The sequence below is a fragment of the Meleagris gallopavo genome, chromosome Z, assembly GCF_905368555.1.
Source record: "Meleagris gallopavo chromosome Z, MGAL_WU_HG_1.1, whole genome shotgun sequence".
NCBI lineage: Eukaryota > Metazoa > Chordata > Aves > Galliformes > Phasianidae > Meleagris > Meleagris gallopavo.
In genome coordinates this window covers 37,381,338-37,399,578 of record NC_139435.1, presented here as the reverse complement: position 1 = coordinate 37,399,578, position 18,241 = coordinate 37,381,338, and the positions used below count along the sequence as shown (strand labels likewise).

The window sequence follows — 18,241 nt, the reverse complement described above, 5'->3', positions numbered from 1 at the left end:
GTAATAGCTGCTATTAAAATCCATTAGCAATCTTGATGGCCTGTTTGAATTTGATGCATCATTTGCTCTGACAGTGTTTCTTTCTAAGGATTTTTGCAAAATATATGTAATTATGAAATACTCTGATAATAGACTAGGAGATTAACACTGATTACGTATTATAATTCCATGTGCCAATCAAGCTTTGAAGAACACATTGTATCCATCAGCTTAAACATTGATAGACTAAGAGAAATACACTAACCTGAAAAGTTGCAAAGCTGTCACTGTAGGATTAAAACACATCTTTTCAGAGATTAAATGTTTCCAGATTAAAACTATGTTTATGTTTATGTTTATGTTTATTTATTTTTTATTTTTAATTTTTTGCTAAAACCAAAACACCAAAAGAACAACCAAACATTATTAGTTATTTCCAAGAGTTTTTGCTCTCTCCTAATTGATGCCAACCTGTCATTCTTCCCCTGATCACAGATCAAAACATGGTACTGGTTGTCATGGGTGTAACACATGGCCTTAGGTTGTGCTGCCATTAAAACCAATCAGGCTTCTAATGACATTTTGAAAAGTGTTTATATTAAGAACTATCTAAAAACTCTCCTCTTCCATAAATAGTTCAATTGTCAGTACTGTATGTAAACTGTCCCTTCAGAAGCAGGCACGAAAACCCACAGTATGAAATGTATACCTGTATCTGTGCATGTACAGAAACAGATGTAGTCTGGCCATGGATGCTGCAATGGCACCATCTGCTGTATGAACAAGAAAAGACTAAAGCTTGGCTGAGTGGTATTTCAAATATCTTTTGATCAAGAGTTCTTGTTTGCTCTTTTTTTTTTTTTTTTTTTTTTTTTTTTTTTTTTTAATGCTCTTACTCTGATGGTATAGTGCTTGGTGTTGTATATACTCTACTTCCTGTTTCTTCTTCTGTCTTTTTTTTTTTTTTTTTTTTTTTTTTTTTTTTTTTTAATGAATAGCATAGAATCATAGAACCATAGAATAGTTTGAGTTGGAACTAGCTTGAACCAGCATCATCTAGTTCCAGCCCTCCTGCTCTAGGCAGGGATACCTCCCACTCAAACAGGTTGCTCAAAGCCCCATCCAGCCTGGACTTGAATGCCACCAGGATAGGGGCAACCACAAACTCTTTGGACAACCTGTTCCAGTGTCTCACCACTGTTACAGTAAAAAATTTCTTCCTAATATCTAGTCTCAACCTACCTTCTGCCAGTTTAAAACCATTTTACCTCACCCTGTTGGTACATGTCCTTATTAAAAAGTCTCTCCCCAGCTTTTCTGTAGGCTCTCTTCAGGTACTTGCTTGTCACTAAAAGGTCTCCCCAGAGTCTTCTTTTTGTCAGGCTAAAGAGCCCCAAATCTCTCAGCTTGTCTCATAGGGAAGGTGCTCCAGACCTCTGATAATCTTTGTGACTGTCCTTTGGGATCGACTAGCTCCCACAGCTCCATGTGTTGGTAGCCCCAAAAATGGACTCAGTACTCCCAGGTGGGGTCTCATGAGAGCAGAGCAGAGGAGCAGAGCCAGCTCCCTTTACCTGCTGATCCCTATTCTCTTAATGCAGCCTAGGGTATGATTAGCTTTCTGGGCTGCAAGTACACGTTGCTTGCTCATGTCAAGTCTTTTGTCAACCAGCGCCCCCAAATCACTCTCCTCAGGGCTCCCCTCAAGGCATTCACCAGCCCAGTTTGTGTTTGTGTTTGGGATTGCCCCAGCCCTAGTGGAGGTACTGGCCCTTGACCTTGTTGAACTTCATTAGGTTGAGAGGTGGCATGGGCACACCTCTCAAGCCTGTCCAGGTCCCTCTGGATGGCATTCCTTCCTTGAAGCGTGTCAACTGCACTACGCAGGTTGGAGTAATTTTTAAACTTGCCAAAGATGCACTCAATCCCACTGTCCATGTCACCTACAAAGATGATAAATAAAACTAATCCACTGATCCAAGCGCTGATCCCTGAGGAATGCCACTCGTCACCAGTCTCCACGCACTGAGCCGTTGACCACAAATCTTTGATTGTGACCATCCAGCCAGCTCCTTGTCCAGTGAGTGGTCCATCCATCAAATCTTCAATATGGTTTTTCTTCAATATGGTGACCAAGATGTCGTGTGAGACAGTATCAGATGCTTTGCAGAAATCCAAGTAGATGACTTCAATTGCTCTTCCTTTATCTACTGATATTGCAACCTCATCATAAATGGCAGTCAAGTTTGCACTTGGTGAAGACATAATGGTTTCCACCAATCTCCTCATCTTTGTTTTCCATGTGCGTTAGTAGGACTTTCTGGCGTATCTGCTCTTAAAGAACAAGTAGTTTTTTAGAATAACTATTCTGATATGAAACTATGTGATGATTTTATGGAGATCCTCTTTTCTTCTCTCTCCTTACTCCTGTTCATTGTCACTTTGTTATATCTTCTTTCTCCCATCTGATACCTGCTTTTTGCAAGAGGACTGTCAAAAGTTGCTATGTCTTTTTGCTATTTCCTCTCATCACTCTTCCTTTTCTTCCTACTGTTGTGAAGATAAACCTCACACTGTAAGAAAGAACAGTACTCTGCTGAAGTACAGAACATGCAGCAGAGCCAAGGTCAACTCCTTTTGCAAGAGAGAAATATAGAAAGGTGAGCGCTTTGTAGTAAAAAGAAGTTGGTGCCTTTCTGTCCCAGCTCTGGAGCATTCTGTCTTATTTTCATTTGCAGATAAAACATTTAATTTTTTTTTTTTTTTGTTAAGTGTTATGATAGTAGTCTTGATACTCCTGCTGTTTCTGTTGTCTTTCCAGAGTCACAAGAGGCTAAAACTACTGTGATATAGTTGTATCATTTAGCATACAAGTTGTTAAAAGATTCTTTACTACTTACCAGCTACTGTGTGTTTGTTAAAATACACAATGGCTACTTTTAAAGTAATGCCTCATGTTTTATTGTGCTGGACCACCTTGTCAGAGGCATAAGTTGGTGGTATGGCAGTAGAGTCTGAACCTTCCCACCAGTTAGATTTTATTTCTGTGCAACAGATGGCAGCAGAGGGTGAGTTTGACAGAATGGTATCTGTTATGGAAGTGGATCTGAAGCAAAGGTGTGTCATTGAATTCCTCCATCTGGAAAAACAGCTCATGTTGACATTCATCAGTGCTTGCTGAGCAATTATGGAAACCAAACAGTGAGGTGGTGGGTGGTGCATTTCAGCTGTGGTAACAGTGATGTGAAAGACAAGCCATGTTTCAGGCAGCCATGCACAGCTGTCATATCATGATATGAAGAGCATCTTGATCAGCTCACTCATGCAAAATTGCAGAATCCAACCAAGGAACTGTGTTTGGTGCTTAATATTGGCTTCAATGTGTTGGAAATAATGGTTTGGAAAATGTCTTGGAATATCACAGAGTTGAGTCCCTCAAAGACTCACAAAGGAACAGAGAACACTGAATGCAAGTTCATAAAGACCTATTGAACCAATATGAGGTTGAAGTTGAGTTTCCTGAATTGTGCCATTACTGGTGATGATAGTGTCACCAACTGTGAGTAAAAATGGAGGTCTTTGGAGTGGTGACGTGAATTCTCCGTCAAAGAAAAAGTTCAAGATGTGGCTCTCAGTGAGTAAAGTAATGCACTGTCTTTTGGGCTAGTAAAGGAGTGATCATTCTCAATTTCCTGCAACCCAAACAAATCATCAGCTCTAGCTGATGCATTTGTGACACTTACTCAGCTGATGGCTTAGCTTCCAAAGTTATGCCAGAGAAGAAGACAACCTTTCTTATAACACAATAATCCAAGATCCATACCAATTTGAAGACTGTGGAGAATATTGCCAATTTTGACTGCGCTGTCCTACCACACCCATTTTACAGTCTGGATTTGAGATCTCCTGACTTCCATCTGTTCAGGCCGATGAAAGATGGACTGCATGGGTGACATTTTCCCTGTAATTATGCTGTCATAGCAGCTGGAAAATAGTGGGTCACCTCCACTGGTGCAGATTTTCACAAGCACGTCACATAGTCCCTTGTTTGTCCCTAGCAAAAATGTTAATGGTGGAGACTATACTGAAAAATAGTGTTTTGTAGATGAGATTGCTATATCAGTGTTATTGAGCTTTTTGTATTTATTGTAGTTTCTATGGAGATAAATAGAGACATCACTTTTGGGGTGACGTATGTATTATGCATTCTGCTATGAGCCTCCTCTCAACACTCTGCAATGGATGATCTTGCAGTACACAGTCTAGCACAGGTAGATCCCTTGTGTCATTCCTTATGACCAATTCACAGTTTGAAAGAAGTGTGGATGTTTTTTGGAGTCCCCGTTTTCTTATTTACATGATGCTATTTTCAAAAATAATTTTAGAAAAGAAATGAGGTCCTGAATATACAGACATCAGTCTCATAAAAGTAATTGCAGTCAAAGCATTATAAAAATTACCTGATAGGTTAGAAAGCCTTAGCTATGGGCCTAATTAGTAAGATGTTTGTACAGAGGTTTCAGAGTTTTTTTTTTTGTTTTTGTTTTTTTTTTTTTTATCTCTGTGGATTTCTTTGCTTCCCAGACTTCAAAAAGTTCTAAATACATTTTAAATACAATCTATTTCTAAGCATATAACATTTTCATTGCCATATCTGTACTTAATTTACTTAATTTAATTAAACACAAATTTAACAGTGTATTCAAAACCTTAGTCTTAAAACAACAAATTTTCAACGTGCTACTGTGAATTTAGTGAGCAACAGTATATGATTATTTAAGTAGCTACTAGCTTCCTTAGAGAAACTTTTGCTTTGATATTGCTAATAAGTAATTATTTCTTTCCCTCCTGTGTTAGATGCTTCAGAAAATACATGACTGCATTCATGAAATGGAGGTTAATAAAGGATTTTAAGGCATTTTAATGGCTGTAGCCATGCATGTCATGCCAGTGGTTAACTCACATATGTGAATTTGCTATGTATTTATTGAGTTTGCTGTTAATTTTTTAGAATATTGTTTAAGTTTGTACTTAAATATATTTATCTACTTTTATTGCATCACTGTACAATTTGGCTGTCCATTCAGGTAACTAAGCACTGGAAATGGAGAGATTAGGCTTGGTTAGGGATTTTAGTGCCTTAACTACTTTTTTAATTTGCAGCCCTATTTTGTTTGCCACATCAACCAAATTTATGGCCCTAATGTATTATTTTTCTTTAGTTAAAAAAAAAAAAAGTTTTTAATTTTTAACTATTCCTTTTAACTATCAAGTAAAATTTGAACAGTATTAAATGTATTTCAGCTGCTTTGGGCCCTGAGGACGAATGTCTGTTAAGCTAGATTTGCATGCCAGTGTCAGCAGAGTCATGATCCTGTGCCTGAGGGTGGTTGACTCTGAGTTGTATTCAGGGTGCTGCCTTGCCTTGTATCTCAGTTTTCACTTCTACCCATCCACAGGGAGAGTAAAGCATGACTTTATGAAATACTTAATCTCAGTAAAGCATGTCTGCTGGAAGACTAGGTTTTGTGTGCCAGTAGTCGTCCAAAATCTGTATTAAATACAACTTGTACTTGGAAACTTAAATAATCTAAGCAGCAAAATCTACTGTCTTACTTATTGCGAATGTAAAACAGAGGCATGGGTGCCGCTGTTTGACTACCGCCCAGTGTAACCCTGTGTCTTCTGAGACGCATCTGCAAATAACTCTGTTTTATCCTGGTTTTGCATGCGTTGATAATGACTCCTTTTATCTCTTGTGAAGGAACTGACTATTTAACAAATGAGTTGCTAAAGGCATTTTGCTTGCATAACTGTAAGTTCATATTAGAAGAATCCTTAGGAAAACTTAAGTGATTTACAAGAAAATGAATTGCTATTCACATTTGTAAGCAAACTTGTTTGGCTTTTTTTTTTTACCTCTTTTTTTTTTACCTCTTTTTTTTTTTTTTTTTTTTTGATGACAAAATTCAGTGTACAGTATTTGATGATCTCTGTCCAGTTCCTAGCTACTGTTTAGAAACAGCCATTGATTGCAACTGAGACTAAAGCTGGCTCCACTGAAAACACAGAGCCCCGTTTATTTCTTTACTTGTCTTGGAAAAAGATGTTTGGCTTCCTCAGCATAGAGATGAACTGAATGAGCGTGGAAAGCAGGCTGCTCTTGCCTCTAGTTGTCTTCCAAATGAAGACTACTTAACAAGGTAACGGACATTTCACGGCTAAGCAAGGTGCTAGAGATTTAGCATGCAGAGCAAAATTGACAATCAGAATAATTCAAAGTTCTTTTCTAGAGTGTTTATACTTATAGCAGAGAACTTCGACTCAGTGGAAGGACATTTTACTAATCTTGGGTACCTGGAAGACTGCGAGACAATTGTTCATGTAGGGAGCTGTGTGGAGAATACTTAAAAGTGTATTGTTGGCCCAAATCCTTTGACCTCAGTGAGAGATTTTCCATCAGTTTCTGGCTCTTTACAGTCTGTACTTGCCTATTTGTTCACACTTCTAGAATGAACACTTAGTTGTCATTAGTACTATATCAACTTTTGAATATCCAGAGATTCAGCTGGATTGGAGCATTTCAAAGCAGACTGTCTCTGCTGCCCAAATAAAAACATAAACAGTGAACCAAGGTTAAAAGCAGAATAAAAACTGAGGTGCAATCAAAGAGCATTTTGCTTCAACAGGAAACTGTGTTTGCAATTAGATTGATTTGGGACAACAAGAAAGACCAATAAAAAGTTAAAACTAAATACTTGAAATGGTTTCTGTTGTTACAGCTGCGAATACAGTTGTAATAGGAAAGAGTCCGAGAAATAGAAAATGGGAACACAGCTCATGAATGGTAATAAAGGGAGTAAAAATTAATATATAAACTTGCAATTTGCAGTGCTGGAGAATGAAAATTTAGGAATAAATAATACTTTGGAGTAAGAAGAATAAATGGAAGAAGTACGTTTTTTGAGAATAACGCTTTGGAGTCAAAAGACCAAGAAAGGAAACACAGTACTTTAAAAAAGCTAAAGAAAAAAAAAAAAAGGGAACTAGAACAAACAGAGGACTTCAGCAATTCAGCAATTGCTGGAAATTAATAAAAGATCAAAACTGAATGAGCTTAGAATATAACAAGAGCACCAGATCTGAATTTTCTACAAATGATTCTTTTGAATTTATTATCACCTGATCATTTTCAAAGTAGGGTTTTTAATGGAAAAGTAGTTTTTAATGGAGAGAAAAGGTTTGTGTCCTGCACAAATCTGAATGTTTGGATGGGCTTAAATCAGTAACATCTTGCTAATTTATTTGCCTTTCTTTGTAAATAATTGCTATTGCTGTTTCACTCTAAATAATTGTGTTTTACTCATATAGTTAGACTATGACTTATATATATATACTTATATAAACTAGCAAAGTAAATTTGATGAAATAAATAATAAAAATCAGTAACTTGGCATTTAACATTGCCTTTTAATATCAGAACAATTTTAAAAAGATTTAAGGTCCATTTGCATGGAAGGACTCCATCTGTATTACTTCACTGCTGTGTAATAAACACTCAAATTGAAAGAAAATATTTTGTAGCAGATTTTTTTTTTAAATACAGAAAAACTAATCATATTACTTCAAATAACATTCCATTTTAGAAGAAGTTAATGCTGAGAGATAATATTATAACCAGAAGTTTCTCAAGTTTCTTCTTTTGGCAGCAAAATTTTGAGTCTCATCTGAAAGATTTTTGTTGTTTTTACAGTCAACTCTAGCTTAAAAAACAGTGGTGTTAAGTGCAAGTAACATGAAGTGATTTGTTTAGGTTGCCATATTGGAGGAAAAGCTGCAGGTTTCCTTCTACTTCCTGTCAACAAATGAGCTTTTTTATTTTCCCTAGCAGAGTAGAATTAAGGAGGATTGCAATTGGAAGTCTTACAGCACTTTTCTCCCCTTTAGCTTCCACTGTATGAAAACAAGCACCTAATGTATTCAGGACCAGTTATGCTACATTATTTCTAAATATGCTCTTGGCTGAAGAGCAGATGATTTATTAACTTGAGTGAAAGTAATTTTTAGTGATTAGAAGGAAGTTACTTTCAGTTATGGCCACAAACAATATGTAGAGAAGATAAAATATAAATTATATATGTATATTTTTCAGGCTGTGATAGTATCCATTTACAATATTACTTTTTTCTTGCAACTGGAAAATTTTTACATTATGTCGTGTTCTGCTCTCTCCAAGCAAAAAAGATGAGAGGACTCTCTCTTTCATCCCTCTGTAATAGCCAAAACAAAGGGATACAGCACTTTTTGTCAGACAAAACTATATGTTTATGGGAAAATGGCAATAAAATACTGTTATCGTTATGATGAAGCAAGTCTCCATAGAAAACTGAAGCTGTAAGTATTAAAAGCACCCATTCGAATAGTTCAGGATTTTTAAACTATCTTGCCTTGGCATTTTTTTTTCCCTCTTGATTATATCTTTAGGAATAATTAACATTTTGATACATTTGTTCATGGATTTGCAGTGGTTAAATCAATAGTTAATGAGGTTCATCGTATAATTTGAGCTTCTAGTTTGTTTATGCTAGACCAACTTTATCCATACTCCAAACAAATTATCTCTTATAATCACCAGCCTGAAGATAAATCTCTAAATGTTTTTCTGATGATAGTGCTGTGGTTGGCAGGTGTTAGAAGTGCCTCCCAGGGACAAAGATTGAAGATGGGCTTGTTCTCACAAATCCTTCAGGCGAGGTTGTTTAGCTTTCTATCCTGTCATCTGCAGAGGAGCCTTGTATGGTGCCCTGCTAATGAAATCTAATAGGCAAAGGTCATATATCTTTATGAAGAAAAATTCAAAGCTGGTGAGTGATAAATGTGCTCCGTGGGGTTCAATGGACGATGTTCAGCAATAAAATCCATGTTTAAACAGTGTTTCAAACTGCTTGTCATATCTCTTTTTTGTGCCTTAACTACTTTTATAACAGTTCTCATTATCAGTAATGGAATTAGATAAATACAAAAATAGTTCAATATGAATGCAAAGTTATCTATGTAATTAAATAAATAGGTAGATACTTTAACTGGGTAATTATAATTGAGTACGCAAAGCATAATAAAGAAGATCATTTACATAAAAGTACAATACTGCCAGTATTGTCTCCAAAAATTGAATTATTGTATGAAATATCAATCTTGTGATTGAACCATACTAGGTAGCGTGAAAGATGTGAAGATGTTGGTGGTTCTAGGGTCAGACCATTGTAAAGAAAAAATAACTCTGTCAAATGTCAAAATAGAATAAATAAATAAAAAGAAATGGAAACAAAGGTATAAAATTGGTATAAAATTGGAGATAGAAGTTTTAAAGAATTCAAGTCAGCCCTTTAAGAAATTACTCCAGATCTGAAGTTAGAAGGAATTAAATAAATCAGATATTGTTTAATCACTGCTGTTTTTGGAGAAGTTACCAGTTCATTTGCCATAGTTATACTGCTGAGCTATGAGACAGTTCAATAAATCAACTCAGGCTTGATGGATTCTAAAAACTATTGCAATGAGTGAGTGGAAGAGGAAAGAAATCTTTTAGTATTCCCTCTTTGACAAAAGGGTATGCAAAGAGCCTGAATGGATGAATAGTTGATTAATTCTGCCAGAAATTTTGTTGACAGCCAGAAATGTGTTTTTGTTATCATGTTTGCATGGGAGCTTTTTGTAAGGTATGAATTATGGGATACAGATTTACACCTGAGGCTTGTCTGGGTAAAATGGACTGCTCATGGTCAGTATATGGATGCTCATGATGTTTTTTCTTATGTCTTAATTCATCACTCTAGCAAGTCAGCCTTTTGCTTGTTACCACTTGCTAATCAGTCAAAATTGAAATCAAATAAATATTGTATGTGATTAAATGAGCCTTGTCACTGAAGTGGTAGGTTGTGTTTTTTCAGTATTTTTAACTGTTTTACAAGCTGTGGAAAAATCACATGAGATTCCTAAGCTAGGATGACAAAGAACTATAAAACTAAGGAGAACAAGAAATATATGCTATAAACACATGGTCTGTTGATTAGTGACACATAAAAATGCCATTTCTTTTCTTTCTTTTTTTCCATCTTATAAGTTTCTGAGGGGAGTAATGTATTACACTGCATATACATTACTTTAGCATAGAAGTTTTTTCTTCATTTTGTATGATTTTTTTTAAATATTTTGTATAGGTGATGTTTTATTATGATATGTGAGCAGATCTCAGAATTCCTTTATCTTTTCCCTGTGGCTACATATACCTGTGCTTTCTAAATAGGAAACTTCACTGTACATGCAGTTAGCATAAGAAAAATATGTTCATACTTAGTTTATCCTTCAAAGTGGCCTGGAGAGGGTACATTTTAGCATAGTAAAGTGCATTTACCAGTAGTTCTCTCCTTGCAGCAAAAGTTGTATTGCTATGATTGCAAGATCGTCTCTTTAATTATGTTATATAGACTGACTTTAGAAGACATACTTGAAAGAAATGGTGGCATTTAGGCATCTAAATTTGAAAATTAAATCTATATGTTTTGCTGTATTTTGCACTCCAAAATATTTAGTGCCCTTCAATTGGAGGAAATTTTTTTTTTTTTTTTAAATGATAGTTTTATTTTTGTCAGTCACAACTTTCTGATTACAGAATATATTCATTAACAGTGAGAGTAAACTTTGAATTTGGAAATAAGCAAGGGCCTTCACTGTTAACTCACTAGACCAGATGATGAACTGTGTTATTGTTTATTTTTTTGCTTCTTGATTTAGCAGTTGCATGCACAACAATATGGACTCTGTTACCTATACTTGTTTATATTAAGTATTTGATGTTTATATCAGGCAGTAGAAGCAGCACTCTCTCAAAACATCTCGGGCACTTCTGATATGTTTTGTTCTTTTAGTATATGTGCACATGCACAAGAAGGCACAACAAAACTAGTTTTAGACTGCTGAGGTTGTGGGAAGTTGTTTTGTTTACGGTTAAGAATTGGCATTCCTTTTGCTGAGGGTAGAGTTCCAGTTCTTGCTTTTGTTAGTGATCCTTGCTGATCTTTTCTGAGCACCATTTGCTGGTGCTCCAGAGTGGGAGGGTGAGTGTTCTAAACTGAACAGGACATTGTGATGTCCTTCTGATATATGCTATTATAATTTCTCATGAGATGTGGAGACATGGTACCCTATCTGTTAAATTCAAAACTGTTTCAGCTAGTTGAAAATGTGTAATAAAGATTACACAATAATAAAGAATATGAAAGAAGGTTAGCTGATTACCTGAGCAGCTTTTTTTAAATTTATTTTAAATATTACTATTTTAAATTTTTTTTATTAGAGTGATCAAGCCTGAATTTGCAAACACAGAATTTTAACTTGTTTAAAGCACGAGGAAAAGTTGTTTAGTTGCAATCTTCTTTCACAAAGACCATTGCTAAGTAATATTAACTGAAAGTAGACCAAAGGTGTAGAAAAGACAGTCGGGCATGGAAGTGGCTAAACACATTTAAATGATCATGCTTTGTTCAGTGAATCTTATTATAGATGAATTCTTCTTTCTTCTTTGCTTTATTTTTTGAGTTGTTCTGTCTTCTATAAAGATGATTGAAATTCTAAAAACAGAGCTCTTACCTACAGTATGAGGAGCGAGATCAGTGCTGAATGTCTTAATCACGTATTGTGTGGAGTGTTTCACAGTGCGGTACTTACTGGTTACATTTCCTACTAAGTTAAAGTTCAGGAAACTTGAAGCTTAACATCAGTTGTAATAGGGGACTCTGTAGGACATGGCTGTGCAAGCTTTCTGGTAACCATTCTCCCCCTCTTCATTTTGGGATTGATACCTTTTTCTCTCTGGAAACTTTTGGCAGCAGACCTAAGAGGAAAGTGTTAGAAACTCACAGCAGAGTTGGTTGCTGTGTTGTTCTTTTCAGAAGATTGGTAAATCCTGGTATGGCAGAGCTGTTATTTTGTAGATTGAAATGTATAGCAGATAAGTGGATTCTTTTCTTACAGGAAAGATAAATTCTGTGTAGTGCATTTTAACCAGTGGTGTTGATACAAAGAAGAGATTAAACAGTGAATAATCTGGTGTAGTCTGATAAGAACTATTCTGTTCATACTGTTTTCTGCTTTTAGCAACCTTACCTGGAAACCTCTATGCAAAACTGAGTTTGTTTTGCTTGTTTTTTTTTTTTTTTTCCTTTAATTTTTATTTTACATGGGGGCTTCTTCTAGTAATTAGCTGGATTTACAACAAATGGCACACAGACTGTTAGCTCTGCATGTGTGCCATAACATTGGTGTTTACCCTATTATATTGCAATTTAAGTATGTCATAAAGTTTTATCAGTGATCACACAGAAACAAACTGGAATACAGCAGTACTGACCTTGAAATATTAAGAAAATACAGTGTTAAGCAGTGTATATTGACTTCTGGATAGTGATAATTGTTTTGGATGTGAAAACTGTAATGGGTTGCAGTGATATTCCTCATTTATATTTTGTGATGGCTGGGTATTTTTAGCAAATGAGTTGTCAGCAGAAAGGCTTCATTAGACCCATCAGGATATCTGCCCATGAATAACGAATCCCAAACTGTACTGACAGTTTCCTTGAGCCAAAATGATGGAGCATCTCTGACAAAAGCCATATTGTGCTCTCTATGTGAGGAGTGTGAAGAACAAAAGAGAGAGTTTGTTCTTAATTTGATCAGGTTAATATTGACACAGTTAGCTCAAAAGAATCAGGTGTGTAATGTACATTTACAGTGATAACTTGGGTAATTGACTGTTGGCTTCATATATCAGAAAGTGTAGAAAGGGAGAAATTACCAATTCTCTTTGAGTATTTTTTAGAGACTTTACTTCTTTTTTAGGTCTGCCCAGGTTTGCACACATTTTAGCTATTCAGTTCCTATAAGAAAATTGAGTTCAGAGAAATAAGTTCCAGCATACAGCCTGCATAAAATTTGTAAAGCATTTCACAACAGAAATGCATAATAACTGTTGTGTTGCAAAATACATCAAAAGCTCATTGATTTGTTGAGCTTTCATATTCTGTTTGCCTGAATGATTAAAAAACAAAACAAGTTGTTTTAGAGCAGACCCCATGTTCTTAGCATAGTATAAACTTTTAAAGTGGATTAGACAAAGCAAATGCATGGTTTTATTACAATTGCTAAGCTGTTCAATTTCTCCAATATCCACACTGCTGTTCACTATATTGCCAGTGCACTTGTAAAATACGTTTAATATCAGTTATTATCTATTTCATGTAAAATACATTTCAAGTATACTTACAGTCTTTTTTTTTTTTTTTTTTTGTAGTAGGGTATTTGGAGGGCATTACAACTAATAATGCTTATATATGTTGTTTACCTACTGCATACTGCAAATACGAATTAATATTTAAACCAAAACATGCAAATAAAGAAAGGAAAAGTAGTATAAAATGAACAATTTGACCTTTGTCATGCTTCGACTATCTTGAAATGCATTTCCTATTACACAAATTCATCAATACTGTATTTTACACTGCTTGTAATTGGGATGTAGCAGCTTTTTTGTTCATTTCTGAAGATGTTTTATCTTCTGTTAGTGTTTATAATACATCCAACATTCTGGTTGTTTACTTAGCAAATTTATGGAAGATTCCTTATGTCTATTATATCTTTCAATTTATAGTCCTTGGTAATTTTATGTAAGAATTTCTTGTTCATGAAAGTCTGTTTGAAGATTTGAGTGCTTGTGTTTGTAGCAATTGTTCAGAAGTGTAAAATGTATGGAAATGTGGAGGTGGAACTAAGATAAGTATTAAAAATTGATCAGTAATATGTAATATTACTAATAAAGTTACCTTTGCTTTAAAAAATATTATTTAGATGTTTTGATTAATAGTCAGTTAGATAAATTGAGTCACAATGCTGTAAGAGGTGTAATTTGATCTTGATTTTATTAATACCGTAGGCAACAAAATTGTCCAACAAAAATACTTTTTGACCCATTATTTTAATGAGTTCTGTTCACCATTCTTTTCATTTGTGGACACACATTTAATTAACAAGTTCTACGAAATATTTATTATTGGTTATTAAAATGACTATGTTTGGGAAATTTTAGTAACTTATATTCTCAGGTATTATCTGAATGTTAGTAAATGTTTATGCAATAGGGTGATAAGCTTATATATTTGTCATGATGCTGCAGAATGAAAGCAGTCTTGGGTTTCATACCTCTGCTGAATAATGAAAATTTTGTCAAACAGTTGTCTGTAGTGTAAGATTCATCATACAAAGTAACAAATTGGCTATGATCACTTAATTCTGCTCAACTTGGCCTATGCTTTTAATGACATCCTCAGTATTAATGCTGATTTTATGTCACTGTAAAACTTCCCTTTCCATCTCAGATTTTTAAATCCGTATGTAATCTGCATGTTTTGTTTAAAGACATGGTATTTAATAAACACTTTCCTGTGCTGCTGAGTGTTTTACAGTAGGCAGTGCTGGTCCATTATGAAAAAGAAAGAGAAGCTTGGTAAGGTAACTTTAAAATACTGTTTTCTAGAGCTAATGTTTTTAGGAGGGAATGTCTTATGTCCTTTTATGTTATGGGAACCCTGAAAGATGTAGCACTGAACTGGCAGTGGTCTTCATACGGCACATTGGGCATATCCTGGCTGCAGAAGAGACTTCTCTCTTTTGGTCACTAGACCTTTTGCAAGGGTGGTTCCCAAAATAATGCCTTCTTTTTATGCCATTTTTATCATGTTGGCGCACAATGTACAAGGCGGATGTTGGTGGTATGGTAGAAGTTGAACCTTTTGCCCAATATTCCACTACATTTTATTGCCATGTGACATATGACAGCAGAGGAACAGTCTGATAAAATGGTGTGTGAGGTGGAAGTGCGTCTGAACTAAAAGCGTGTCATTGAATTCCTCCATGCATTAAAAATGGCACACATTCATTGATGCTTACTGAATGTTTATGGATGCCAGCAATGGATGTGAGCACAGTCTGGCAGTGAGTGGACAGAAATTATCCCAGGCAGTGTTTCTTTCATGAAGTTTCCTGTTCAGTCAGTTGATTTTAGCAGAAAATGTTAAGTCCCTTGCATTTTCAATTAATTCAACCAATATAGAAATAATTTAGAAGCTGGAGAATAATGAGGCTAGAAGGCTGAATGTTTATTAAACCTGTCGTTTATTTACCATGTCTACATTAGTGAACACCTTGTACAATGAATCTGATCTTCCTTTTTGTACCCAGCTGGGTGTGAGTGAATAGCTGAGACGTGGTTGGACATTCAAACCTTATTCAGCATAATTCTTCACCTTATCTCCCTATTCAGAATTTATATGTGAATGTCCACCAGTAAACTATTAGCTGACTTCGGTATGGTTTTAATGTAGAACAAGTTATTGTTCTACATATTGCAAACATCAAAGCAGAATCTCATTTCTAATCTAGGAAGGAATCTACTTCCAAAGCTCTTGACAAAAAGATTTTTTTTTAAGTTCAACTTATAGGGGGGGGATAGGCATTTTGTGGACAATTTGAGCAGATTAATAAATAGTATTTGTATTTATTTAACCAAAACACTAATTTATCAGGTAGGAGACAGATGCAAGGGAATAATACGCCAATCTGCATATACAGTTGTTCTGTATTTATGATGAACTGCTGTTTATTCAGGGCCAATGTAGCTTGGCAGTATCACAACTATTATAGCATATGACACTGTGTTTAACTTGAAGATAAAAAAAAAATCTCAAATACAAATAGGAACATAAGGGAGAAAATAAAATTTCTGGTAATTTCTTCACTAGCAATTTTCAGAACTGATGACTGAAGAGGGCCGTTTGCTCTTCATGCATTGTGGCCCCAAGTCAGAAAAAGAATGGATAACTTACACTGCAAAATCTAGCTAATTCTACATTTCTCTAGTCTAAGGGGAGTGATGCTTGAGCTAGGGGTGAGGCAGATGACTCAGCTGAAGTATATCTATACCAATGCACACAGCATGGGCAACAAGCGGGAGGAGCTTGAAGCGGTTGTGTGGCACGCTAACTATGACCTAGTTGCTATTACCGAAACATGGTGGGACCACTCCCATGACTGGAGTGCTGTGATGATTGGCTACAAGCTCTTCAGAAAGGATAGACAAGGGAGGAAGGGTGGTGGTGTGGCTCTTTATATTACAGAGTATTTTGATGTTGAAGAGTTAGGAATGATAAAGTTGAGTGTCTATGGATAAGGACTGGGGGAAAGGTGACATCTTGTGGGGGTCTGTTACAGACCACCTAATCAGGATGCAGAGAAGGAGGAGACATTCTATGAGCAGCTTGCAGAAGATGCACAATCACCAGCACTGGCTCTCATGGGAGACTTCAACTTCCCTGACATATGTTGGAAGTATAATACACTGAGAGGAAGCAGTCCAAGGAGTTTCTAGAATGCGTGGAAGACAGCTTCCTTACACAACTGGTACGAGAGCCTACCAGGGGTGATGCCCTGCTAGACCTGCTCTTCAGTAATGAAACTGGTGAGGGGTCTGGAGCACAAGACTTATGAGGAGCTGCTGAAGGAGCTGGGATTTAGTCTGGAGAAGAGGAGGCTCGGGGGAGACCTCATTGCACTCTACAACTTTCTGAAGGGAGGTTGTGATGAGGAGGGGTTTGGCTTCTTCTCCCAGGCAACAAACAGGGCCTGAGGAAATTGTTGCAAGTTGCGCCAGGGGAGATTTACGTTAGACATATGGAAAATTTTTTTCTCTCAGAGAGTGGTCAGGCACTGGAATGGCTCCACCACCAGGGAGGTGGTGGAGTCGCCGTCCCTGGCAGTGTTCAAAAGGTGTCTGAATGAGGAGCTACAATATATGGTTTAGTGCTTGTGGTAGCAATGGCAATGGGAGGACGGTTGGACTAGATGATCTTGCAGGTCCTTTCCATCCTTGTGATTCTATGATTCTATGAGTAGAGCCACTGTTGTGTATTAGTGTTTCTGACTATTTTCACCACAGATTTGGATGGAAAGAATAAGAAAAATGCACTGACCTCTAAATTTCTTACCTTATTTCAGGACTGCCTATTACACAGGAATCTCGTTGGTGATCTGAAAGCATTCATATATAAATATGGGTTTGATGTACTTGTCATTTTGGCCAACTCTTTGTCAGATGAGGAACAAACAAAACGGCAAATAGCAGTATACTCGGAAAACTTAGAGCTAGGCAATCAAGTAAGTATCGGGAAAAATATTTTAGAAGTATTTCTCTTGAAAAATAGTGTTTTTCAAGAAAAATAATTTAGAAATATTTTTCTTGAAAAATAGTGTTTTTTAAAAAAGATATGCAAAAGTTTAAAAACTAGGTGGATACAAGAAGTAACTACAGTAGGCTGGCAATGGAGTAGCAATTTGAAACGACTGCATTATTAATGTGATGTGAAATGCAAGATTGTGTTATTCATGATTGCTTCAGAACAGCCTAATAGAAAGATTTGATAGTCACAGGAAGTACAGTAAGACTGAACAAAACAAAATTATTTATTTATTTTTACTGATTTTGGCTTTTTTTTATATTTTAATGTACAATACACATAATGTCATGAAGGACAGTGATTGTGATTTATTCTTTTACAATGGGTCATGAACAAGCATATAAATGGAACTGTCCAGATCTCATATCTGTGTATTTTATCACTAAATAATTTAAGCTCTGAAATTAAGCCAAATTATTTCTAGAGCAAAAGTTTATCCAAAGTCAAATGCTGTCTGTCTTTTTCCCATGTATTTGTCCCCAAATTGAGGAAATTACCACAGGGCAACTCCTTGTACCTTTGTCTTTTTCTTAAAACTTCTCATTTTAGAAACAGATACCTAAAGGACCCTATTGCTTCAGGATTGACATAAACGTATTTATTTTATGAACTTGATTATTCTAGAAATTCTTTTCTTACATACCCTTTATATATTTTACTCAGATTTCTTAAGGCAATAATTAAGAATTTGGATTTTCTTTTACTAATGAAAAATAAACTTGAAAGTCAAATTGTATTATTTGATGTAAACATTATGATCAATTGCATAATATATATTTTATACCGAACTTTTAATATTTCATCTATTTATTGTGTAAAGTGTTCTGTTGTAGGTAAATGGGAATAGATTGCTATGACTGTGTTGCACGGTGGAATAGACTGTGACCTGCTACCTATGTTTGTAATTGTTTTTGAAACAT

The 18,241-nt window shown here is 35.6% G+C and overlaps 1 protein-coding gene across 8 annotated transcripts in view; it reads left to right on the top strand.

Annotated features, from left to right (window-relative positions):
- PRUNE2 (prune homolog 2 with BCH domain) overlaps positions 1-18,241 on the top strand; it is a 133,211-nt gene that overhangs the window by 61,477 nt on the left and 53,493 nt on the right. For all 8 annotated transcript variants that reach the window (XR_014880599.1, XM_085213898.1, XM_085213892.1 and 5 more), the window contains one exon: positions 17,083-17,241. Coding sequence is in view for 7 of the 8 variants with exons in the window: in XM_085213898.1 (XP_085070024.1) it covers positions 17,083-17,241 (159 nt within the window). In the remaining variant the exon portion in view is untranslated. The remainder of the gene's footprint in view (positions 1-17,082; positions 17,242-18,241) is intronic.